Source organism: Phaethon aethereus (assembly GCF_964289735.1).
Source record: "Phaethon aethereus genome assembly, chromosome: 1".
NCBI lineage: Eukaryota > Metazoa > Chordata > Aves > Phaethontiformes > Phaethontidae > Phaethon > Phaethon aethereus.
The window spans coordinates 215,372,345-215,400,265 of NC_138575.1; the positions used below are offsets into that span (position 1 = coordinate 215,372,345).

Genomic DNA, 27,921 nt, shown 5'->3' on the forward strand with positions numbered 1-27,921 from the left:
GCTACTTTTTCTAATCCTTGCTAGTTACAGTCCATTTTACACCTTGCCCTTCTGACTTTGTTCACAAATTTTACCTAATATTTATCCATTTTTAGGACTTAGGTGGTTGTAACCACAGTAACTTGATTCAGCTTCCACTTTTTCAATGTTGATTATTTGAGGTTCGTATCATCAGAAAGGTCTCAAGTACTGAGGTTCTTTTTTTCTTACTACACTCACTATCATTCCCTTTTTCACTGTGCTCTAATACTTTTTCTTAAAATAACAGCTACAACTTCTGAATTAACTGTTACTTTAAAACTGCTCCCTGTGGGATTTTCCACATCAGCTGTGAATGCACAGCAGACTGGTTTTGAAGTTCATGTTACTTATTCTTCTGAATTTCCCCATTCCCTTCCAGCACAAAATCATAAACTACCACGACACTATATGGTCACTCAAGGGCAAGTTGTGTTTCATTCCCCCATTTTCAGGCCATTCTTCCCTACCGGTCAGAATAAAATCTGGAATTATACTTGCTTTTTCCACATTCCCCACCAGAAAGATTCATGAATGTTTGGTCAGTTTGGATGGGATCTACTTCAATAAAGTCATGTCAAATTCTCTACAATCAGTGAAAAGAGATATAGACTTTTACAGCACAATGGTCATCTGACCTGTGTGAAATGTCTACTTTAGGGCAAGGTAAATTGTACTCCAGAAGGGGCTACATCTTTCTTTTAACTACAGAGGGAGCCTAAAGGCTTATATGCACAGAATCACAGAATCACTAGGCTGGAAAGGACCTTCAAGATCATCAAGTCCAACCATTAATCCAGAACCACCATGTCCCCTAAACCATGTCCTGAAGTGCCACATCCACACGTTTTTTAAACACTTCCAGAGATGGCGACTCCACCACCTCCCTGGGCAGCCTGTTCCAATGCCTGACCACTCTCTCAGTGAAGAAATTTTTCCTAATATCCAATCTAAACCTCCCCTGGCGCAACTTGAGGCCATTTCCTCTCGTCCTATCACTAGTTACTTGGGAGAAGAGACCAACACCCTCGTCACCACAACCCCCTTTCAGGGAGCTGTAGAGAGCGATAAGGTCTCCCCTCAGCCTCCTCTTCTCCAGACTAAACATCCCCAGTTCCCTCAGCCGCTCCTCATAAGACTTGTGCTCCAGACCCCTCACCAGCTTCGTTGCCCTTCTCTGGACACGCTCCAGCACCTCAACATCCTTCTTGTAGTGAGGGGCCCAAAACTGAACACAGGATTCAAGCTGCGGCCTCACCAGTGCCGAGTCCAGGGGCACGATCACTTCCCTACTCCTGCTGGCCACACTAGTGCTGATACAGGCCAGGACTCTGTTGGCCTCCTTGGCCACCTGGGCACACTGCTGGCTCATGTTCAGCCGGCTGTCAACCAGCACCCCCAGGTCCCTTTCCGCCAGGCAGCTCTCCAGCCACTCCTCCCTGTAGCGTTGCATGGGGTTGTTGTGGCCGAAGTGCAGGACGCTGCACTTGGCCTTATTAAACCTCATACAGTTGGCCTCTGCCCATCGATCCAGCCTGTCCAGATCCCTCTGCAGAGCCCTCCTGCCCTCCAGCAGATCAACACTCCCACCCAACTTGGTGTCATCTGCAAACTTACTGCACTTTGCAATATTAACAAAGCCTGAATTTAGATTAATTCAATATTTGCCCCTAAGAAGCTTAATCTACCTGCCCTTCTAGTTGGTGTGATCCTATTAACACATGACAGCACCAGTGCTCTCAGCTCCCTTTCCCTCCAGAGTTTTTCTTTTTCTGTATCTATCATATATGTCACCTACCATGCAGTATTTATCATTTGGATATGTTTCAACACATTCTCCCTTGATTTTCAGGCAAATTCTACTTCTTTAAAACAGTCCAATCATTGAATCGATCTACCCATTTAAGTCACCGCACTGTTTATACACAAATATTCCCAATATATAACATACAATGCTCTATACATTACTAAAAAGCAAGTTTACATAGCTGTATTTTTCCTAGTGGCTAATTAAGATTAATATTAAAAACATAAAGGGAGATCTTATGGACAAGTGCATCTAAAGGCCGCAGAATTTGATAAACTCTCCTATGCCAGAGGACAGAGTCATCTACCATCCACACCACCACAGGGACGTAAGCATCCTACGGATACACTCAGTGCCTCTGCAAATAAGTCCTGTAAGGCAGAGGGAGTACCTGTTGTAATCCTAACGCTATTACACAAGTGTCAGAAACCGATGCTCCATGGAGAAAAGATTCCAGGCCCTATAAAGATGATTCAAACATTTTCCAAGCCAGTTGCAATTTGGAAAAAAATCTGAGAAGTAAAACCAAAATGTTATTTGCCTTTTTTTCGTAGTATTGTAGCTAGGTTTGTAACTTAGTTTTGCAAATAGGTTTGTAACTTAGTTTTGTAACTAGGTAACAAAATGCACACTTTGCTCTAAGTGGTTTCTCTGGTTTTACCATAAGCAAAAAGCCATACCTGGACTTGTGCAAAGCATTTGACGTTGTCCCACACGACACCCTTGTCTCTAAATTGGAGAGACATGGATTTGATGGTTGGACTGTTCAGTGGATAAGGGATTGGCTGGATGGTCGCACTCAAAGAGTTGCGGTCAACAGTTTGATGTCCAAGTGGAGACCAGTGATGAGTGGCATTCCTCAGGGGTCGGTATTAGGACCAGTGCTGTTTAATATCTTTGTTGGTGACATGGACAGTGGGATTGAGTGCACTCTCAGTAACTTTGCTGATGACACCAAGCTGAATGGTGCAGTCAACATGCTGGAAGGAAGGGATGCTATCCAGAGAGACCTTGACAGGCTTGAGAGGTGGGCCCATGTGAACCGCATGAAGTTCAACAAGGCCAAGTGCAAGGTCCTGCACAGGGGTCAAGGGCAATCCCTAGCACAAATACAGGCTGGGCAGAGAATGGATTGAGAAGACCTGAGGAGAAGGACTTGGCGATGTTAGTTGATGAGAAGCTTGCATGACTCAGCAATGTGCACTTGCAGCCCAGAAAGCCAACCGCGTCCTGGGCTGCATCAAAAGAAGCAGGTTGAGGGAGGTGATTCTGTCCCTCTACTCTGCTCTGGTCAGACCTCACTGGGAGTACTGTCACCCGCTCTGGGGCCCCTAACATAAGAAAGACACGGACCTGTCGGAGTGAGGGCCACAAAGATGGTCAGCGGGATGGAACACCTCTGCTATGAATAAAGGCTGAGACAGTTGGAATTCAGCCTGGAGAAGAGAGGGCTCTGGGGAGACCTTATAGTAGCCATCCAGTACCTGAAGGGGGACTACAAGAAAGCTGGAGAGGGACTTTTTACAAGGGCATGTAATGATAGGACAAGGGGTAATGGCTTTAAACTGAAAAAGTGTTGATTTAGATTAGATATAAGGAAGACATTCTTTACTATGAGGGTGATGAGACCCTGGAACAGGTCGCCCAGAGAAGCCGTGGATGCCACATCTGTGGCAGTGTTCAAGGCCAGGCTGGATGGGGCTTTGAGCAACCTGGTCTAGTGGAAGGTGTCCCTGCCCATGGCAGGGGGCTTGGACTAGATGATCTTTAAGGTCCCTTCCAACCCAAACCATTTTATGATTCTATGATTTTAAATTAGAAAGCTGAAAGGTTCTCTGCAGTGAGGTAAAGAAAGCCAATCTGAAGGTCAATCCTAACTGTAGCTAATATAAAGCATAAATATTTGCTATAAATAAGCACAGAGCTCTTACACTATATCATGCTCTATATGTACACATTTTGGAGTAGAAACTGGAGAACATTGTATTTTTTCAAATGCATATTTTATTTTTGCTACAGATGTGAGCAAGAAGGTGGGTAGGAGTTGTGTGGGAGCAACCAAGTAGAAAGAAGTGTTTAAACTGTTCGTAAGGGAAAGCAAACATCTCACAAAAAAAGACAGCAAGAGAGAACCTTGTATAAAAGACCAGAGACAGTACTGAAGTGAGATGCTGAAATACCAGCATTGCAAACTAACCATATATAATGTCATGAACCAATGACAAAAAACCCCACAGAATATCACTGGTAGCCTTTTCCCAATGCATAGTTATTTGTTTCTCAGAAAGTCATAGGGGAAAAAAGATACTGTCTTTCCCCATATATGAATATATCCTGGTTATATGCTAGATCAAGAGGAAAATCATACAGAATTTGGTTATCTTCATTCACCTGATTCAGGTTAGATGTGATGGAGGTCTACTTGCATGTTCACAGTGCAGCCTCTTTTTTTTCCTACTCTTTTTCCTGTTGCTGTTGAGCAAGTACCCTTCAGGAAACTTGTTTTATTTCCTTAAGGGAACGTGTGGGATGCATTGCTTGGGAGCAGCAATCTTGCTCCAAAGCAAACAGTCTCCTTTTTCTCTTGAGTCTACTTTCAGGCTACCAGCTTCATCCTGTTGTGAAGCACAAGGTACTAAAGCATTTCTACAGGAGAATGAAATAAAACTGATACTACTTTTATGGTCCACAATTTTATTTTACTGTTCTTTGTGATGAAGCAAGCACGATTTTAGGTGAAAAAACAAACATCTATCATAAGGGCAAACACACATGAAATGTGTGATTCAGTTTAAGACATCTAAATATAAACATGAGCAGATGTGGTAAGTGTTTAAGCTTACAGTCAATGGATACCAAATCAATACAGGCAATAAGGCTTACAGAGAGATTCAACTTGCTCCACGCAACTCATAGTTGGCCAGCTGAATCATTCTCTAGCCTCCATTGACTTTAATGGCAACCAGACACCCAGAAAGCATGTAGATGTCTAAATTTAAGAATCTTAATCTGAGGTGTAGTCTTGTCCAAAGACACAAAATTCAGTAATTTCAGAAGTTAAGATTCAAATGTTAATACTTGCCGTTACCTCCTTAAGGCTAAGACCAATACAACTAATTATTTATGAGTAAATTGTAAATCTGAATTTTGCTGCTGAACTTGCATGTGTAAACCAACTCTCTGTGTTTTAGGTACTGCACCTATAGGTAAAGTTGCCAACTTGGCACTGAAAGTGCTTTGAAGCATGCAGGTTAAGACATCTAAAATAAGTAGTCATGTTTTATAATGATTTTAATTTGAGATTGCAAGGCAAAAAATGATGTGACAATTTTTGTTTGATTTGGACCATATTCCTCCTCTTGCTCCCCCAGGAATTTCCCCTAAAACTTACAATGTATTCACTACGTACCTCTTTCCTAAAATTGTAAGATTTGTACTGCTTTCTGTCAGCAAGTGTGTATACACAATGTGTGACCATTTCATGCATATGGCTCTTGGAAATCGTTTGTTCTCATGCAGGTGATTTTAACTAAACAACACTGGGTTCCCCTTGCTGTTTTAATAGGTAATATATCCCTTATCATTGGAAGTGGAATTTTAAGCTGCAAGAATGGCATCAAGGAACATGACATTGTATTTTTATTGGAGACTGCATTTTCCTAACAGATGGAGAATCTGGGCTTAGAGCAGAGTTCAAGCAGCCTCTAAGTCTAAGACTTGGCCCAGAATTCTCACATGATTTTAAACAAAGCAATTAACATAATAGCACCTCATTTCCACTGCTCTAAAATTGAAATAATACTTCCACTGATATCCTGAGCTGTTTCGTTTGCATTATATACATCTGAGATGAAAGTTAATCTGTGCGTACACAGTGCCTAGCAAATCAGTTCTTGATGTCAACTAGTATTCAAAGTGTTACTTGATAGTATTTACATTATACTTAATGAGAGGACAATACTACCGGGAGGGATTTATTCTGTTATAGTGATGAACCTACACTGGTGATGTACACATTACTACATTTTAAAGACATTCAGAAGGGATAAGGAAAAATGTTTAGTTTGGTGGTAACTCACAAGAGCATATTGAAGTGTAGCAAGAAGAAATCAGCATTAAAAAAATCCTATCTTTGAGGGGGAGAACCTGGCTTATCATGAATGTAACACTATAATTCTTTTTTTTGCTGTTTGAAATGTTTTACCATTTGAAACAGAACATTTTCCATTATTCTTCAATTTGCCTTCAACGTTCAGGTATGATTCATTTTATGTCTCTGCACAGAAGCACTGGGAATACCAGCCCTCTTTCTAAGATAAGTTTTAAACATTTCCGGTCAATTAACTGAACACAGAAAAATACAGCTATCACTGCTTTTCTCAAGGTTTTAGACAGTTTCCAAAGGCAGATCTCTACCATTACTGATCCTGTGATGCCATCTGGTGGCATGTGGGAAAAAATAAACTCAAATTTCACTCATCCATGGGAGCCAAAACTGCGGCATAATCTTTCACAGTCCCCTATGTCTATTTAAGGTGTTTTTACAGGTAACTTCCCAAAGGTGAGCATACACATCTCTCAACCAGGCAACACTTTGCCATATTCAGAGAACAGGCATGAATTAGGAAAGTGCTGTGATCCTCCTCTTCTGCGTGGGAGGTCAAGGCTTTAAAAAATAAAGCATCTTGCACATAGAAGGACAACAGCAAAATCAGAGAATTAAATCCAGATCTCCAAAGTTTAAATCACTTACTTATGCTTCCTCCCTGAAAGCAATTTAACCAAGACTGAGTTAATTAGAAATACTAGCTTTGAATGTAACATTTATTCTTGGTAAATCAGATTTGTCAATGTTTTGAGAAACAAATGGGAAAACTGTTTCTGTAGGGAAATAAGTGTTTCTGACAGATGAGACAAGAAAGAATAAACAGAGAGAAACAGACCTACTTGGTGCAGCCCTTATAAAATTAAGGTGTCTGGGACCCTTCACCAGACAATGGTCTAAGATTAATTAGGTCTAAAAGTAGCCTGTGCTTGAAATCCGTTTAATTTGAATATGGAAAAATGGATTTTTAATAGTCGTTTGTGACTAAATAAATCAGCAGTGCCTGACTTGGTGATTGCCTGGGGATATGCATGCAGTCTAATTTAGTAATAATTTCCATCCCTCTCTGCTCAGTGAACAAATAAACTACTCTTGCCTGACAAGTAAATGCTGCAGCAGCACTGGTAACTTTAATTAGAATTTATGGAATACATTGCTACGAAACAGACAAAAATCAGAGTTAAAAATTCAGCTGTGGCAGTATCCTACAGTGTTAAATATACCCTGCTTAAAAACAAAGGAAAATGGACTTTTTAATTTGTATCTGTACTGCTGGATTTCTGAATACCATGTGCTGTTGAAGTCTTCGATCTCCTAGTGCTCTTAGTCAGCCTCATTTTGCTGCATTTAGCTGAAGAAAAATAAATTGAATGATCGTCCTGAAGAAATTTCCATTTCTATTCTCTTCAGGTTCCTTGTCTGTGTTCTTCTTGGCACAGGCGTTTGCCACCTTTGTCTCTTCACGTTGATAACCTTATAAGAGTCCATTTTGTTTTTCTTACAGTTTCCTACAAACTTTCTACTTGGGGATCTCTTACGGTACCTAAACGTCTTTTACTTGCCCTTCCTCAAGTTTTCTTAAAGCATTTTCAAGGAATAGTTCTAAATAAAATATACTATAACTTCAGGTTACTGCATCCCTTTGGTGTTTACAAGCTGGATTTTCCATGTATCGCAAAGCAGCCCCAGCCACCTTTTCACACCAAAACTTTGCCAGGTGGAAGGTAAATTCACTCTTCATAGAATAGGTCAGCGGCCAAGAAACTCCTAAGCAATGCAGGAAAACCAGTTCCAGCTTCCTCACGAAGGGATTTAAGCACTGACCAGGAAAGTGCCACATAACCGTGCCACAAACCATGCCGGCTCCAGCCGCCTTCCGCCCCCGCCGCTAAAGCGAAGAGCAGCCAAGGATTCTCGGGACAGAAAGCGCGAGAGCGGGAGTGAGTGCGACACTGCAGCCTGGCGCGTCCCTCGCTCACCCAGGATGAATAATTCCTGTGTTTCAGTTCTTTGCCTTAAGGCTGTTTATGTACTTTGCATGAAACAGCCACAACTGTGTCAAATTGGGACAGTTTCTTTTTTCTGCAAGGTGGCATCGTATGAATGGGTATTTAACTATGTTTTTAAGGCTTTCATTGTCATTCAAAATCCTTTACATTCAGATTGTTACTTCACAGAGCCTAAAACATAAATGCTCTGTTTTTTTAAATGCATCCTATCAATACATACATGACAGAAAAATTAGAAAGATGTTTTCGAGACTAAGTATGCAAAATATAGCCTCAGGCCACAAAGCCTTTTCTTCTCTAAAATTTGAAAATTAATTTCAGAGTGATCATCAAATTCATTAGAGGCACAGAGATAATGAACGTAACCTAATTAATCTCCTTCTTGTATTGGGCCATTTGCTAAGCAGTTTAGTGCACACTAGATGGCACCCACAGCCTAGATGATTTCATCCTACTGCTTTTTCTCTTCAAAGCTGAAATTGAGAAATACGTTTGCACTCAGTAGTGTATTTTGGGCAAAATGGCACTGGATGATGGGTGAAACTGGGAGATGATGAGCTCTGCACTGTGTTTAGGTCTTCTCTGCGGTGTTGCCATACTGTAGATAGCATAAAGCAGAGAAAAGTCTTGCTCTGAGCTAAGTGCAGGTAACACCATTAACACATGCAATAAAAGCCAAGAGCAAATAAACAAAATATTCAATGATAAATTGTTTCCAGCTTGGATTTTACAACATGGAAACCCAAAAGACTTCTTTGTGTGTCCCTTGCTGTATAGACAAAGAACAAGATTAAGCAGCTGGCCAGCAAAGACCTGCACAAATACTTACAGACAAAATTTGATCTCCTCTCTGCAGTTCTCCGCTGAGATCGGCGGGCCCGCCTGCTAGGATGAAAGACACGAAAATGCCTTCCCCATCTTCTCCTCCCACAATGTTAAAACCAAGTCCTGTGGAACCCTTGTGCAGGATGATTTTTCGAGGCTCTCTGTATAGAAAAAAAATGATAATGTTTATCCATTCAAAACTCTTAGCATGTACACATTTTTAAAGGCATCTTAAGCATACTGTATTTTGCTTAAGACACAATGGCCTGTTATTGCCAAAAGAAGCCATTTAACAAAGGAGATAAATCTGTTAATTGTAGAACAAATAAGGTAGGATTTAACCAGCATTATTTTTTGCTTTTTCCACATGGTTGAATCCAAACATCTCTATTAATTTCAGCCCACTGGAGTCATCTCACTAATTTAAGTGATAGATTTATTGAATGAAAAACCAAAACACTGAAGATATTTTTTAATCTAAATATAGCAATATCATATATACAAGTAGTATCAATCTTCACATGGTACCTTTTCTATTTTAAATTCTAGTCTTGCTTTTTAAACAAATGAACAAAGAAAAAATTTAAAACTCTAGGCAAATCAATGGCAAGTGTGTTTGATCCTGACAGATTTGGAGCAAATGACATTTGTATGATCAAGCTAATAGAGCTGAATCTCATGAAAAACTCCGATTTGACATTATCAGGAGCTTGCAATTGTCAAGTCACACAGCAGCTTTGTCACTGAACCAGACTGAAGCATATCTGCTTTTGTCTTACTGGTTTAAAAAGGTGTTCATTATGATGGAAATCAATAAATAATAACAGCTACACCTCTTGCAGCACTTCCCAACTGTAAATCAAAAATATGCCCCAAAAGATATAAACATAATAACATGCATTTTACTGATGGGAAAACTTATGTCCAGGGCGAGATGACTTTCCTAAGCAGTCAAGGTAGCTTGACACTTTCTCTCCTTGAGAAAGTGTCCAACGTATTCTGGTTCCCAACCTCTGCTCTACATGCGAGGCCTCAGATCTCTCTTTCCCTTGGATACACAAGCATACACAACTGTATATACATACACGCACCCCATCTTAATTGGTACCTACCCCGGTTCAAACCCCTCTAAAAATTTATTTTTCAGAAAAAGTGTAAATGCTGTTCTATTGGTATGTAAAAATCTTAAGCCCAGCCTTGCAAATACTCAGAAACACATACATGTCTGTGACTCCTCCCAGAGAAGTAGGATGTTCTTCTAGTTCACAATTTTTACAAGTGAAAGTTACCAGCAAAATGACAATTGTAAACACACATACACACACAACATCTACGGAAATATGCTCCAGAATGCTTCTCATAAAAAAGATCCAATATTTCCTGTGTACTATATAACAGATCTACAACATACGAATGGCTTTTTCATTTCCATTTTGTTTTTAAAGAAAAGGAAAAAAGGGGGAGAGAGAGAAGTGATGCATCAAGGGATGTCTTATTTGAGGCAAGCTAAGTCTTACGGCTCTACACATGGGGACTTAACCTTTACATGATAATTCCAAGATCAGTACCCATTTGTTCATCTTTGTCAAGTGCTAATGTTCAAACAACATCCCCAGCTTGATCATGCTCTTTAAATTACATCTCAACTTTCTGAAACAGAAGCTTAATATTTTTGAAAGAAAAAAACTAAAGCAAATTTTTACAGTATTTTAAGGTGATTGTAGCTTTTAATGAAAGTATTAGCTCTACTCCACATTGACCTCCATCTTATAACTTTTTCTTAACATTGTAGAGTCAGAAAAAAACCTTTTAAAGATACAGCTGTGAGAAAAAGGCATGTTGTTTTGAGTTTGTATATTCTTGAAGTATTTTTAATCCATCAGAAAATAAAGGGGGTTTTCTTTTCTTTTGGATCGTTGCTATTGATTTGCCTTGTAGCAACACTTTTAGCACTGTCTTAAATATGTGCAGATTAGACATAATGTAATCCATATCTAAGAAGTCTAAACAGGTTTTTAATTAGGAAAGGTGGCCTGGGGGTTGGAGCAAAACTAGGACGGTGAGCTGGAAGCATGGATTCCTTCCCCCACTTAGCCCATGTGCTGCTGAGTGATCTTGGCAAGTAATTCGCTCTTCCAGCTTCCATTTCCTCATCCACAAACTGATAGGGTGACACTTGTCATCTTTGAGTCCTACGCATCAAAAATACTTTGTGAGAGTTGAGCTACTGCCATTATTATTTACCTGGATCTTGAGGAAAAAGAGGAAGTAAAGTCAAACAAATACATTTGCATGCTCTTCTGGTGAGAAATCCAGACAGCTCTTGTTCAAAATGAAACTAAGCATTTCCAGATATGACAGACAGCTTGGATCATAAAGTTGAAAGCCAGTGCTATGGGCAAAACTAGGTCAATACAACTGGGTATCCACTGAATAGTGAGCTGTACAGCTCAACAAAAAGTTGGCCCAGTTATTAATCCCTGTCTCTGATCAAGTCAGCAGATTTACGCCTAAAACGCTGTCAGTGCTGTTTTGTAATTTTGGCCTTTTGACAGCAAAATTCACATTCTGCTCTTGGATGATTATGTTCGGAGGAAGCTCAAACAATGAACGGGGAAATGTCAGAAGCCGTGATTAGAACACAATGGGTTTTGGCTCCTGCTCTTTAGCCTAATCAGGTCATTTTGGTCATGACTCAAATTTGGCTGTATAGAGACTGACCAACTGTAACATGTCTTCATATTTATTTCATATCTGAGTATCCTGCAGAATCTGAAAGGTGGATTCAGGAATGAGCAAGTGTTGTTATCATCATCATAGAAATAACCATTAGCCATGACTATGTTGCAAAAAACTACAGGAAGTAGAAGGTATATGCCAATTCACTATAACCTAAGAAATGACTAAGATTTTTTAAATGTATCATGGTTCACACTTGCCTAATGTACTTAGTGTGAAAATGAAAAAAAGAACCCCCAACCTTATGATGATAATAAAGCTTTGTAGCACGTTATGAAGTTAAAGTAGGAGAAAACTTTCTTAAGCAAACAAACTACAGTACCAGCCGCTGGCCAGGTGATCTCTTAGGAGTAACGTGTAAATCAGTTATCTGTCAATGCTTTAACCACACTCAAAGAAAAGGCTGGTTTTGATAAAGCTGAAGATGAGGGTTTTACATATTTATTCACCTGGTAGAAAAGTTTGTAGTCAACTCTTTTAATATGATGGTTAAGGAGATCTAAGAACAGGTGCTCCATTTTTTCTTGAGTATCTGGGAAGTAACATTAGGAAAAACTATTTTGCCTCTATTAAAATCCTTTAAGGATATAATTCTAATACACATGAAAGAACTCCAGAGAGAATGCAGATAAAAGCTGTAAAGGTGATGGAATCGAAGACTTAAAGATGACATGGTGATGGGAGAATAAGAAGTGAAAGAAAAGTAACTCAAATGTGAATGATGTTTTCTTGCAGTAAATGCACTCAGTAAAAATGTGTAGTTCAGGAAAAAGCAACTGAGGCAAAGGTAATTTCAGGGTAACTTACTTTAAAAGCTCACTGGTTGGTGTGGAGGCAATAGGTGGCACTCTGTAGCCACCACGCAAAAAGGAACAGTCTAACATCCAGTGTTTCTGAAATGCATGTTCCTGCCTCCAGCTTTAACTACTTATCTAATTTACAGTTTCTCCTGTGATAAATACGGCCGAAGGTGAGTTTCTAGGTGCTAACAAAGCACAGCAGCACTTTAATTCCGTGTGTGCATGTTGTATGCCCTCCTGCAGCTTTGTCCAAATACAAACAGAGAAGAGCAGCAGGGGAAGTCAAGCAGAAATCAGAAGGGAGTGTGAGATGAAAACATTCCTGGACTGACAGAAGGCAGCGGTGGGGGGGGGGGGGGAAGAAAAGAAAAAAAAGAGCAACGAAAGGAGAGAACAGGATAAAGGGTGATAGTGTATCTGGAAAGGAGAATAAGGAAGGAATTAAAAAGGTAGAGAAAGAAGAAAGGATCACATTAATAGAGCCAGGAGCAAAGGAGCAAATAAAGTGCTGCAATCCACACAAATTCACAGGCTCAGAAATCAATGGGAGAATCAATTTGGATGGACTTTGTTACTTGCTTCAGGGAATGCATCAGATCAGACTCTGCAAAGCACATTATAAATTGCAAACCTGATGTAAGAGCAAAATATTATTAAATTAGTATTTGAAAACAATAAATAGTAACAAATCAGAGTGGGTAAAACTTAAGGAAATGTCTTCTGTTGTAAAAATACGATTAATAAAAATAAAGCAAAAAAGTTAGGTATTTTTCCTCAACTTTTTTTTTTGTTCATATTTGTTTTATTTGTTCATTATCTTGAAAACAGATAAGTGCTTTGTATTTATTTCCTACATTTACACTGAATATTTGTTTTGATTAGTTCACTCTTTTACAATAAGAAAATGGTAAGGCAAAAAAATTTGAGTATCCCTATCATCGTTCTATAGATTTTGATCCACAGTAATTATAGATTTAATTTAAGAAATTAAAAACTGGACTGATAAATGAAGGGGAAGAGCTTTCTGAAAACAAGTAATTTTTGTAATAACTAACTGAAAGAAAATTCATTTTTAATTTGCTTATTTTGTGCTGCTGGCTACATTAAAGAACATGGTCTCTTTTAGTATTCATCTCACACTGACACAGCTCTGTCTTTCGGTTTCTTTTGCACCATCTATGAGATTGGGGTGTTGAAATGATATTATGCTTTTTGGAACATATACAGAAATATTAAGCACATTGGGTGCTTTCAAATATCAGACCCTTGAGAGTTCTTCAGTCATATGTCATCAATGAGGTATCCCAAGTCTGCAGGCACTTCAAAATATGGCTTTGATCTTGCTTTGGCTGCAGGTTTTTTGTTGTTTTGGTGGGTTTTTTTGTGTTTCCACCCTCCCCCCCCGCCAAAATGCTGTTTGCTTCACAAAGGATACTGAAATCATACATCCACTCATGCACATCCTGATTTGGTGTTACAGTAACACACAACATAGCCCAGAAAAATATGTATTTATATTATTGCATGGATTAGGGTAGCACCTGGGAGCCGACTAAGGCCCCACACCTTCCACTAAAGCACTACACATATATAATGCAACAAAAAACATTCAACCTACTTAAGGTAGCAAATAGCAGGAGGGAAAATTGAAGCAGAGAGAAATTGTATTAGTTGGTTAAAGTCACACACTAGTAGTACATCAGGGGGAAAAAAACCCCAAATCTAAGGGCTCAAAGCACCCTTCTCTTGAGCATACGGTGTTTGGTTTCTGCCAACGCGCTGTGTGAGCACTGAGCTACGCCTGCTTGGAGTCAGTTGGCTAATCAAGCCATTTCTTTCTACGGTACTTCTAGTTTTCCTCTCATGCTTCAAAAAATTCTGATAAATAACTGCATGTTTATGTCAGACAGCCAGAGGGCAATCATACTGGAAGGACCCAAAAAAAGGTAATTCAAACAGATTGAGCATTCTTCTTCACAGCATTTAACACAGAAAGCTAGGATGGACAGAGAACGTGCCAGTGTGTATGACGGTTTAAAATCTGATTAATCACACACGAGAGAATTTGAAATCTTAAGTGACTGAAGGCCTGGAATATGCACACATACCTTTTTAAAAGACCTCAAAATTCAGGCAAAAGCAAACTTACTTGGCTGATTTAAATTTTCTTTTATATCTTCCACAACTTTGCTTCACAACAATTTAGAGAAAAATCTATCTGTAGTGCTCTCATCTGTTGTTTCATTGCAGTGTCACCTCTGTGGCATCTTGGTTATTTTTCCCCTTGCTATTCCCCTCTTAGGCTTGGCAAAATCTTTCCATCACGATATGAAACAGCACTATCTCTTGCCTTCCCCCCAGCCCTCCCTCTGATCTACCTTTGCTGTGAGGCTTCCAAAACCCCACGACCTGGCAGCGGCAGGGAGCTGGCAGACCTGCCTTGCTCCAGCCCCCATCCTTCGCCACCTCAGAGCCTAGGAGTTACCCCTCGGTGCTGCACCTGACCCAGCGAGGTCTGATCCCTCATTTGTGACTTTAATCATAATCGTGCTGATTTCAATTACGATAGAAAATAACAAAAACAAGGAAACCTTCCTCTCATCTATTGCTGTCACTTTGAGCATCAGAGTCCAGCGGGGTATCTTTGCCTTTTTAAACTAAGAGAATGTTTTGGTGAGGTGCAGAGAGCTCATTTCCAGCCCCTGTAGTAGATCAGCGTTTAGTATTTCCTTTTACTCAATGTTCGTATACTAGCAACTAAGCATTCAGCCTTTAATGAGATGCTCATTTATCACATCACACAGCAAAATATAATTTTGCTTACTACAGTTACCCATTCTGCTTGAAACAGGTATTTTATCTGTTTATTTGACCATGGTTTCCTTGGCATTTCTGGTTGATTGAATGTTGGCATTAACTTCATCCTAACTTTAATACTGACTATATTTTTAATGCATTTATTCTGCAAACATCATGTCTAACTTGTCACAAACTTTGAAGTATATTTAATACAAAGGAACCTACTGGGAGCCAGGCTTCAACCTGACTGATGCATGCATGAGTGCACTGGCTTATACATGTGCAACTTTATTTGTTTTGTGGGAACCCCTCTGGACTTCAACAGTCTTTCATTTTGTCTTTTATAGAGAAATTAAAGCCTGCACACCAGGCAATGTTTTCTGCTTACAGCTAGCAAGATGGAATTGGCATACAGGAATAATCTCTTATCTGAAAAACTGGTCTATATTTTTACCATGACACCTGACATTTACTTTAAATGCACAGGAGTACGTCTCCTAGATTTGAGAAAGCTAATTGATTTCTAGAGTGATGATGTAGGACGGCTAATGTGCTCTTTAACTTTGAAAGGGAGATGATTATTCCAGTACGCTTATTCATTTATACTTTGTCTCACATAGGCACTTGTCTGTCTTCCCTGATCCAGGAGGTGCATCATTTACATGCTCATAATCAAAATAAATCCTGAAACGTGTACCTCTGTTCCACCTGCTATACCCGACACAGGCAACTCCATACTAGAAAGGATAGACTACTGCTTTTAAAAACTACTGGTTCCATATTGAAACCATTTTTCTACAAGCTATTACAGCATTCAATGGCTCTATTTACCACGAATGCTCCAGCTTTTCAGTTTGTAAACAAAACTAGATGAGATGGAACGGTGATGGGCAACCGCATGGCACTGCCAGGAGACAGAACGTGTTCAAAGGCTAAGAGAATACCTAAAAATAGCCGTGCCTCTAAGCCATCTTTTGAAATATCAATACACAGTCAACTAGTAGCAAGCATCCAGAGTTACTTTATCTAAGATGCTTTTGAAACACAAAGCAGCCTATAATATCTGTCCTGTTCAGAATAAAAATTCTTACCCTTAGTCATGGTTCAAATGCTGTTTATTTACATATAAATATTTATATATGAGATACTCAGTCACGTTGAAAAATTTGTTTAAAATTTCCATAAAAACGCTCTTGATCAAGTAAGTTGAAATCCCAGTTTCTAAGCAGCTCAGCAGAAGAGATGACTGGTAGCATATAAAACACAATTTAGTCTGAATGTCACCTGCAGAGGGAATAGCTATCATACACCACTAATGTTATAGCTTTGTGTGACAGTACAGCAGGATTTCCGAATAACAAGTTTTAGTCTTCATCCAATATTTTTCCTATTTCGAATACTCACAGTTAAAATTGTTCATTAAAACCATTTCAAAAAACTCAGACTAACAATATTTTCAAATCCAAACATGATCATTTTCTTGTTTTTAAACCATGCAAATAAACCATTAGGGAAGTTACTAATTAGATCGCAGTAACAATGACATCAAACACCTGTGAAGTTCACGCTTTTATACACATAATAAATCTGTTCACCCTATGGACAGTTATTGACCTGTGAAGAATATATGGCTTGAATGTGAAGAAAATTTCATCTGTAAAGACATATTTTTTTTTTCACCTTGCTACTCTTTTTTTTTTGTTGAACATGAAGCTCACAAAAGCCCTCTGTAAAAAAAATAATGTTTTAACATATGAATCCATTACCTAGATGAAAAAACTATTAGCCAGCTCAATTATCACATATTCAACCGGGTGGAAAGGAATAAATGCCAGCGAATGCATTTCTCCATGTATTTCTTTAACCCTCCTATATTTCATTTCTCCTTCACAGGACCCAATAATTATATTACTTCAGTGACTACACAGTCAGTCACACAGAGCCAGCACACAGGCCACAAAGCTAAGTGTGTGCTAGGGATGCCTTGCAGGTAGAGCAATTTATTGCTTTAAAAAAACTATTTACACAGTGCCTCTCAAAGGCAATATAATGAGTCACCTAAATGCAGAACTCTACTGATGGAAACCCAGTTCCTGAAAGAGAAAAATAACTTTATTTTGACCTCAAATTGTATTAGCTATAAACATACTTAGCAGCATGGACTTCACAAAAACATTAGAATAAATCAAACTTTAACATAATTAAATATTTAGGGCTGAGCTGATTACGTATTTTTGCTCAGCGGTGTAACAGTCCCACTTTCCTATGTTGAATGAAATATGACTCAGTGTAAGTTGATTAGTAATAATTACAAGCCAGATATTCTTCTACCTCCTGAAAAGCAGGAGACCTGTAATATCAATTGCAGATTTCCTGCGCTCTAATGATTCGTACAAAATATATGCAAGTTGTCTGTGTGGCCAGTATAGATTCAGCAATTTAGCTAAAATTTCATGTAGACAGATTGTTTTCCAAATTTCAACAGGAGTTTAAACCTGTAGGATACCTCCTGAATTACAAAGTCCAGTAGAACAAGTCAGAGACATCATAATAGAATTTCTTTCCTTAAATCTCAAAGCAAATAGCAAATTCTTTTTTCTTCTTATTGTTTTTTTTACCCAATCACCATTTTAATTGATAAACTTGTTCTTGAAGTTCAGTTTGATTTCAAACATCAATTTATTCATGAGTTGATTTGAGAAAAAGAGAGGGGAATTTATTATGACTCTCTGTTCATTAGAGAGAAAGAGCTAAGAGAAATCCAAAAGGAGCACGTTTAAGCACTAAGACAGGTTGCCCAGAGCTTGTGCAATCTCCACATTAGGTGATAGCCACAGCTTCACTGGACAAGACTCTGAGCAACCTGATCTAACTTGAAAGTAGCCCTGTTTTGAGCAAGAAGGTTGGATGATGAGGGCTTCATTTATAGAATTACCTTCCAGATGACAACCCGTAAGCCATATGCACCTTTCCTGTTGCAATTTCACTATTCAGTCTTGTTTTCAATGAGTATTTACTACAGCTGTTCTACACATTTTCAATAAAAACTTAAAATCTTAGATCTAGGTAAGAAAGAAAAAAATGAGACTTGTGAGAAAAGTGAGAAAAATATTTCAGGCTTCACTTAGGAGTAGATTATTTCATATATCTACCATTTTATTTTCTGAGTGCACCACAGTAAGGCCGTAACATAAAACAAAATACAACAAGATAACAACTTTCCTCCATGGAAACTTTGGTTTCTCACTTTTATCACATGAAAGAAAAGCTTTGAAATAGGACCTGAGAGCAGCCGATGACAAATTATTACCCATGCCTACAAAATATTTCAAACAGTTCCACATTTCTATGGGAGGCGAGAAATAAATCTAACACTTTTTGTAAAGTACACCCGTCAGTGCAACCAAAATGTGTGTTTGTTAAATATCAGCTTTTCTAAGATCATAAAGATGCAAAAATATTATCAGTGGTTGTGAATTATTTATATTTTACCCAATGATTTCTGTTAAAATGGAGTCAGCTAAGTACTCAGAGCTATACCTCTGCAATTAACACATTAATATACACAGATATACACCAGCACAGGATTATTACTCTCTGTCACTACTTCTTCATCCTTAGTTTGGGAGACTGCTTTGTCAAAAAGAACTCATGCATACATTAAGAACATAGAGTAAGACTTCACTGGGCATTTCTATGATTAGTGGGATCCATTTTACAAGAACACATGTAAATATTAACACTAGTCAAGTGAGATGAATTGAAGAGATTGTAGTTAATGTATCTCCATGACCGATATTCTCATCTCCATAAAAACCAAAGCTTTCAGTTTAAATATTTAAAAAGGATCAGTACTAATTTGAAAGTATTTATTTCTGCATTTCACAGACTTAAACACTGGGATATGCAAAACCTCATCTGGTTAACAGCTATGTATTTATGGATAGTTCTGTGTCTGGCTTAGTGGTATCTAAGAGCTCTATAGGCAGCATCAACAGAAAATCATCTTACCCTTCCACAGAAATGGTCCGCTGCAAGCTCACTGTGGGTGGACGTGTTGCAGTGCTGTGCTGGGAATGACTGTATGACCAGGGAAGAATAAAGAAAAGCATTTGTTAAAGAAATACAAGTTTTTCTTATTGTCTCTAATGCCAAAATAGAAATAACAATCAGATTGTTTTACACGTGTCTAAAGCATTTTGACTTCAGTGATGCTCATCTCTTCAAAAAAGGGCTCAAGCCTATAAACTCTCTTGTTTAAAATCAGGTTTCATTCCTCATTAAAAGCAAACAATGAAGAGAGTAATTCCCCCTTACCTTTCTTACTCTTTTTAAAAACAAAATATATACACATGCACAGTTCAATGACTTAAAATAACTTAAATGGTAATTGTTCTGCTAAATATACTAACTATAAAACGTGAAGTTAATTTCAGACCAGAAGGTAAAACAGTAAATGATGTTATCAATCTAATTCTCAGTGTTTCTCACGCACAATGCTTAGTAAAAGAGGACATGTGCTGCCTATAATTGTATCATAACTTTGAATTTTACAAACTTCAACCAATAGTCGCTATTTCTATCAGATCTTAAGTAGCTTAAGTTTCTTCCACATGAAATTATATCAAAGATACAACATTTAGAAAAAAACATATTTTCTAAGCAAAACACAGACTCCGTGAAAGAAAAATCTTTTTGATTGAAAATCCCGAGCTCTAATGGCTTCTCTTACATGGGTTGTCATGGTTGAGGAACTGAGTTACTGTATTACATAAATCCAATACATTACACAGTATATGTTAACTTCATTATTGTACTATTGTATAATACTATTGTACCATTACTGTTGAGTAAATAGAAATGGATAACAACACAGCATCAGTCAAAGGCAGTTCTGTGATAATAAACTGCATTCCTTATCCAAGACAATGTATTTAAAAAAAAAAAAAATCCAGAAGCATCTGGGTCTATCTTCTAATTAGTTTAAATGGCTACAACACATCGTGAGGCAAAGTACACATTAAAAATAAATCTTTAAGCCAGTTTTAATTTATATCACTGATTCTACTAACTGCAGATTTCATCTTGCTTTCAAGCTCTGTACACAACTCAAGCTGTTTGTCCAGAAGCAGCACACCTTACTTTCATTAAAAGCTGAGACATTCGACGTTAGTGAGCGACACCTCTATTTTACATGCATTTTCTCTTGTAGCGTAGCCAATACTGTCGGTCTGACAGAAGCGATAAGATTTTTCTGTGTAGCAATAGTGTTGTGACACACAATGTCATGCCACAGGACAAACAAAAGACTTGCTACCTGCTGGTATTCCCTGTTGCGACCATTGGGCTCTTGTGTCATGATAGTAAACTGCTGTACTCATCCTTGTTCTGAGTCTTTCAGAAAGTTTGTGGGAAAGTATATTCCCCTTATAAGAAGAACTACAGAGCTTTTAATCTGTTTTATGGCAAAACATAGGATGTAAAGGAGTATCATGAGTCTCTGGCATCATGGTGTGAACAGAATAGCTGAGTTGGACAAACATTGCAGAACAATATTTTATGAATATTGGTTAAAATTTCACATTAAGTTTGCATCTTGCAAATGACTTAGAATGCATATTTTTAAACTACCCTTTTTTAGTGTTCATGCATTTTTTAAAATTTAAAGTTCAGGCTGTGGTTTGTCTTCTGTCCCTCTCCCAACACCGTAGACAGAGTTGGAAGGGAACATACATCCTTATGTTCCTGTGCTGGCTTCCCACACAAATTAATAAGGAAGAGAACAGCCTCTCCCCTGAATTTTCCCCCTGTATACGTGAGACAGAAGTGGCATAGCAGAGCCATAACTCCTTCATCTTTTCCCCTGCGCAGCTTCACTCTCAGAAAGTTTATTCCCTGAAGTTGCATCAAGAGATGCAAAAATACAGCTGGTACAAGGAACAAGAACGCAGCAGAGGAGGGATGATGATGCATGTCACAGCCCACTAAGTCACATTATACATCAAGGTCTGTTTGTAGGAGAAGGATGGCAAAGCCATGCCTGAGCTACACTGCCGACGCCAAACCCACAATGGAGACTTCAAACAAGCAGCAACAATTCTTGCAACAAATGCTACATATTTTGTGGGGGGAAAAAACCTATTAACAAGGCATGGCAAGTTAGCAACGGAAGGTTTCATGCAGGAATGGGGTTTATTTAACAAATGTTGTGTAGTGTTCTGTTTTTCAAAGGAATATTGTCATAGGAAAGGGAAGCTGAGGAATGAGAGTACCTTTAAAGGTACTTTGCTTTTAAACACTTAAGCCAGCTCTCCCCATTTCAAGATCTCCTTACCAGAGCGATGGCATACTGTTATGACCAGAGCCACAATATTTACATCCAATCACAACTAGACAAACTGGCTTGAATTCTGAAAGCTTTGTTTCTTTTCCCAAAAAATGTTTCAGCATTGCCCTATTTTTATTACTGCAAACTTGTTAATATAACTCTAACCAGCTTCAAAATGAGCAAAGTTACAAGAGCATTAAAGGTAGGACTTTCAGCTGCTAAGTACTAAAACCAAATAATTTCCCATTTATCTGCAGAATCAGTAACTGAAGACGGTCACAAAAACATATTGAATAGTAAGCGCTTGGGATGTGACTATGTTTGGATGTTGCAAACAGAAAAATGGGCTACATTCACCAAAGTAATTTACAGAACGGTGACTTATTGCTCCTGCACTGAAAGGTTCAAAATGAGGGAAGGAACCAGTCTGATCACTGTAATACTCTCAGTCCTCACATTGATGCTGCATTTTACTGATGAATTCAGCTACCTTTGAGGATTGACATTTAACCCAGGGTACTTTGTGCAACCGAACCTGAAGGTTATAAACTCTCTGTTTCTAAATATTTTATATAATGGATGAATAATCACTAAGAATTTCTTCTAAGAATGACTAAGAATTAGCAAAAACTCTTAATCTTTATAAAAGATCTCTGTCTGACATCATACACTTCTTTTCAACATGGAACAAATTTCCTTTCTGAACATAGACCTACCTAGATCTAAAGCTGGTATTGGCTGCACTCACATAAATTTATTACTGGATTTCACTATTCATGTATGTTTAAAAAAATGGGCAACTTCATATAAATGCAAATCATTATTCTTTAAAACATATGATTCTTATTTAGAAAGGTTGGTGAAAATGCTATTTCTGAACTTTCTAATGAACATCATTGTTGAAACACAAAAGTTGAAACGAGAGCAAACAGCATTTCCAGAAGTGATTAGGAGCACCAGGTTCCTTGATTTTGGGCGTCCAGTCTATAACGCTTCCAAAATCCTGCTTTGCTAAAAGAGGATATTAATCCCGTTCAGAAAAGCAGATGTGTAAGACCTTGGCAGAAGGGCAAGGTACCCAGAACTCACTAATCACTCTCTTCAACCACTTGAGAAATTGTGCCGTGCCACCACATCTGCTTGGTAGTTACCCTCACACAGTATTGTTATGGCTGGGGCAAGCAGCAGCGAACCAACTAAAGGATTATCCAGACAGGCTGGCAAAAGAATCTTCAGAGGGAAGAGCAGATTCTTGGGAAAAAGTAACACATTTTAATGATGAGACAGTTGAGGTTGTTCAGCCTGAAGAAGAGAAGGCTCTGGGGAGACCTTATTGCAGCCTGCCAGGACTTAAAGAGGACTTACAAGAAAAATGGGGACAGAATTTTTAGCAGGGCCTGTAGCGACAGGACAAGGGGTAATGGTTTTAAACTGAAAGAGGGCAGACTTAGACTAAATCTAAGACAGATTTTTTTCTCAGTGAGGGTGGTGAAACCCTGGCCCAGGTTGCCCAGAGAGGTGGGAGATGCCCCATCCCTGGAACCATCCCAGATCAGGCTGGACGGGGCTCTGAGCAACCTGCTCTAGTCGAAGATGTCCCTGCTCATGGCAGCGTGGTTGGACTAGATGATCTTTAACGGTCCTTTCCAACCAAACTGTTCTTTGATTCTATGATTCTACAATGGAGTGGAAAAAAAAGGCTAGGATGGCAATATTATTTTCTACTATATCAGATGCTCTGTTAAGTAATGTAATCCTAGAACAAGTATGAATTAAAGCAGTGATTTCAATTCAGTATTCTCCTGAAATTACCAAAGCACTCAAGCACGAGATGTCATCAATGTCCCTTACTGGAATAACTACCACGTTATGCAAAGCTCTGCAAGGAACTTTATACCTCACTCCTTCCAAGAGAGGGGCTCAGCTACTGGCAATATTCCACTCATTAGAAACCCTTTTCCAATCCTAGGTGTTTGTTACATAGGGTTCAAATGAGTCCTTGGCTTTTTTCATGGTGATATAATAATTATTAAAATCAAGTTTGGTGCTCAGTACAAGCTTATGCCTTCTAAGGTATCATCATGAATATAATGACTCCTAAAAATAAAAAAAAGGCAGTTTAATCACTGGTTTACACAAGTGGCTAATCAGTTGGAGACAGAAATAACAGTTTGATATCATTCCTAACTGACTTATTTAAAAGATAAAGCTCCTGGTGGCTTCTGTCAAAGTGGTGGAACCCGCAGAAAGAAGCCATTTCCATCGCATGCTTAATACACTTCTGCATTGTCATGTCTTTTGTAGTACAAATAAAAATACAACTTTTGAGTTACTGCAACCAACATTTTCTATGATGAATGCCTAAACACAGACACTTACATCCCTATTGAGATATGTAGGTAAGTAGCATATTTTTACACTCACAGATCTAAGTATTTAAAGTTCAACATTTAGGCTTAGAAAAATGCTACCCTTTCTCTGAAATGATAAATGATACAGAATGAACGTCTCAATAGTTTTAATAATATAAAGTACCAATATTGCAATATACTACTCAGTACTACGGGCACACAAGATTGATTTTCCCTGAAGAAATGAATCTCACATCCTGTAAAATACCAGTTTTAACTTAATTCCATTTAATTTTAGTTCATTGAGACAAGGGGAATATACCATTCTTGTAAGACAATTCATATGAGTGAAGGAACAAAGAATGAGATCATAAACGAATAATAAGGGCCAAAACAGGGAGCAAAGAATCCAACCTCTCTTTTTTAATGGGTTTAAGTTGTTTTTTGTTTTAAATCTATTTCTTAGGCAAGGCCTGCCATTTCGTGACTTTATTTAGGAAAAATAGAGCAGCCTGTTGTCAACATATCCTTTAACATGTTTATTATGTAAATAATAATATACATATTATAGCAACAAGAAAGTGAGTAGCCAGCTTCCTTAGTTTTAATTCTGGTCTAGCCCAAGGCTGCTCTGAAAGCACTTCTGCTCTGTGGGTGATGCTGAAATGGGAGGTAGCATCATAAACCCTTCTTTCCCTGTCGGAACCACCTGAACTACTGCCTTCCCTTCACGAATGACACTTTCACTAATACACCATATCCCAGTGAAACCCCTAGCTGGGATGAAACAATCACGTTAGGGAAATATTTATTGTATTTTAAACTTCTGTAATGCAATTTGGCAGCTAAAAATAAGGACAAACCACCACTAAGGGATCAGACTGCCTAACACTCAAATCAGAGTTCATCTCAAAGCCTGCCTACTGCATTGAGAGTGGAAGAAAGAAGGTTGTTACCATGTAAAATTTTTTTTGGTCTCTTCTGCTCGTGTAAAAACAATACACATTGTCTTTACACACAGAGCACTAGAAAAGTAATCAGCTTTCCTCTCCCAACTCACCTCCTGTCAACAAAGAACAGTTGTCTTCTAGTTGCTATAGCCCTGATCCAGGAAATCTTTTGTTTTCATATATCTTTGTTTTGATAAGTCAAAACTGACAGCATAGAAGTCATTATTTGCTTCCTAAAGCAATTGATCTGCATCTTCTCATAAAGAAGCAGTGATGCAGGATGGATAGAGACCTCCCTGAAAACTGGCTTCAGAGCAGCATTCCTGAGGTCCCAATTCTGAAACTGCCACTGGTTCTGTACTGTACTGAAGAAGTACAAAAACTCCATTTGTCTATCAATATGTTCTGTGCAGAAAAAACAAACAAACACACAAAACCCCAAATCTAGAGCTCCGAGTTATTCTTTGTCATTCACGATACTAAAGGAAAAAAGATTGATAAATACAATATTGAAAAAGTTCCACTGGAGAACAGTGAAGGGAACACTAGCACTAACCCTCTTTAGTTTTATGATGTGTTCTCAGCATGTTGTTTCTTATGTCAAGGATTGAAGCTTGCAGTGCAGTTGTTTATAAAGCTTCTAAGCCTTTCCTTTGATGGATGTAAGGGTTTAAGAAGGCAACGTGCTTTAATTCCATTAATGTGGAGTTTTAATTCAGCTCAGTGAAGTGAAACCAGATTTTCCTGACGCTGCCGACAGCTAAACTTCTAACTTAAATGAGTTTTTGCTCTCCTGTGGGATTAATTAGAAGACCAGAGAGTGCTTTTTTGGTATTAATTTTATCTCAGCTACAAACAGCTTGATAATATCCAGTACTGACAGTTACTGACCCATATTAGAAGTGTCAAACTAACCAGACAGTCTCCCATCAGAGGTAAATAGGAAATTTCAGAGAATAGGACATTCAGCCCTGCTACTTTTGGATCACCCTTAGGCAACAAAGACAAACATGAGATGTAAGACTGCCTTCATGCACAGGCACATGCAGTGAGGATTTTTGGAGTGACTTACCAACCATAACTCATTTATTAAAAATGGCATCTGTACAATATTCTACAAATAGTATTGCTAGGCTAAATACCTACCCAGTGGAAACCAGAAAAGAAACAAAACGAAGGATTAGACTGTAACTCTGCCTACAAATACGTAGAATAAGGACCACACTACATCTCTGTTGAGGTTCTCTGGCGTAATTTCACTTGCACAAGTAGTGTCAACAAGGTTCCTTCCTTCCTTCCTTCCTTCCTTCCTTCCTTCCTTCCTTCCTTCCTTCCTTCCTTCCTTCCTTCCTTCCTTCCTTCCTTCCTTCCTTCCTTCCTTCCTTCCTTCCTTCCTTCCTTCCTTCCTTCCTTCCTCCTGCCTGCCTGCCTTCTTGCCTTCCTGCCTTCCTTCCTGCCTGCCTCCTTCACTCCCTCCCTTCCCCCTTTCCCTAAACGGTATCCACAAAGAAGTGGTTAGCCACCTATGGCAACTTAAAGTATTTGAATTATTGCAGCCCTAAACTGGCATCATGTAGTAATAAGGAAGAATGCAAGGTGAAACTGTGACTCAGAGGAATGCTTCAGCTCCTGGAATAAAACTAATTATCCACCTTTGTTAGCAGTGCGCCTAAGTCAGCACCTATCTTCAAAGTGGTGAAACATCCACTGACTTCAAATCTGCTTCCTTTCGGCTGAGGTAATTGCAGGAGATAATGATAAGCTTTAAAATATAAAAAAAAGTATGCTCATCTGAGAAGGAATTGTTATTTTGGTTTGAAATATAGCATTTAAAACAGGTGAAGGAGTTTGGAATGATGTGGGGGGAACTGCAAATAATTAGGAATGCTGTTTAAAGGAGTGGAGAGGACACAGTGTTGATGAAGTTTCATATGTAGCCTAATGTTCCCACGTAGGGTGAATACAGGCTTACACAGTATCGTGAAGAGCACAGCACTGAGCAAACTAGGCATACCAAGTGAAAACCATAAGAAAAAAACTACTGTGACAAATCGATACAAAATTAATTGGAACAAATTTTAGGAAACATGAGACCTGTTTTAATGACTCAGACACGATACCTTGCTCTTTTGGGAGGTTATTCTGCTCTAGATGTCACTATCGGGTACTGATTTCTGTTATAACACACATTTTTAAATTTTGCTTAAATCCCTCCCTTTCATCTCATCTTTCTTCTAATTCATTATGTTCCTTATTCACATCTTTGCTTAAACTTTGGACAGACTTGGGTTTTTAGAAGTGAGATGCCTAAATCTCCATGGCATTCCAAGACATTCTGTTACTGTTAAAAAAAGTAAATCTCAAGTCTTCCTACTAGCTTCTCACTTGTATTATTAATATCAATATCAATAGTAATTTTAATATTAGTATTACTGTAATGAATAAGAGGAATAATAAAGCTCCACCTGGGAGTTGAAATACTCCTTGATGAAGTTAGTTTGACATTTATGCTGGCTGAGGACTGAAGTTTACATGTCAAAATACTTGCAACAAGTGAAAACCATATGTAGGTATGGAGAAAAAAAGGGAGAATAGTAGAAGAAAAAAAATCTCACCCTAGCTGTTTAAGCAAGATCAGATGGAAATGGTCCATGAACATAACAACTGAATTTGGCTCTAACTGCAGTTGTGGAAGAGGATGTAGTGCTACCTTCATTAATTTAAATAAGGAACATTTGTTTAGGAACGACAGCAAACCTGACGCACTCTGCACGGCCTCCCCATTACCTGCATCTTGTGGTACCGTTGCCCAATGCAACGCTGAGTTTTCAGTTCCTCGTGGAGAAAGCAGCTGTCATCCTCCTCCCTACTCTTTGACAGGACGCTCAAGTAATTCAGCATCACTAAGGGTTTTTGCCATGCTGCTACACTTGAATGCTATACCTCATTTACGGTTTGCTATCGCTCCTAGTTCTCTTCTGGCAATAGCGCTTTCCAAGCATTACCATCCCAGTGAATTGCACAGGGTGTAACAGAATTGAAGACCATTTGATTTCTGTGTGACAGAAACACAAGCAATCTTGCCATCTAGAAAGAAATCAGCTTCACCAAAGGAAAACACATGCTACAGTACAGAAAAATGTCTTAATCAGTCAGCTCTTCTGTAATGTAATAGAAAGATGTACTTTCG

The 27,921-nt window shown here is 38.6% G+C and overlaps 1 protein-coding gene across 5 annotated transcripts in view; it reads right to left on the reverse strand.

The window, feature by feature from the left end:
* DLG2 (discs large MAGUK scaffold protein 2) overlaps positions 1–27,921 on the reverse strand; it is a gene marked incomplete at both ends in the record, with an annotated part of 787,463 nt that overhangs the window by 226,712 nt on the left and 532,830 nt on the right. For all 5 annotated transcript variants that reach the window (XM_082013954.1, XM_082013953.1, XM_082013952.1 and 2 more), the window contains 2 exons: positions 8,769–8,925; positions 19,114–19,182. In XM_082013954.1, coding sequence (XP_081870080.1) covers positions 8,769–8,925; positions 19,114–19,182 — 226 coding nt within the window. The remainder of the gene's footprint in view (positions 1–8,768; positions 8,926–19,113; positions 19,183–27,921) is intronic.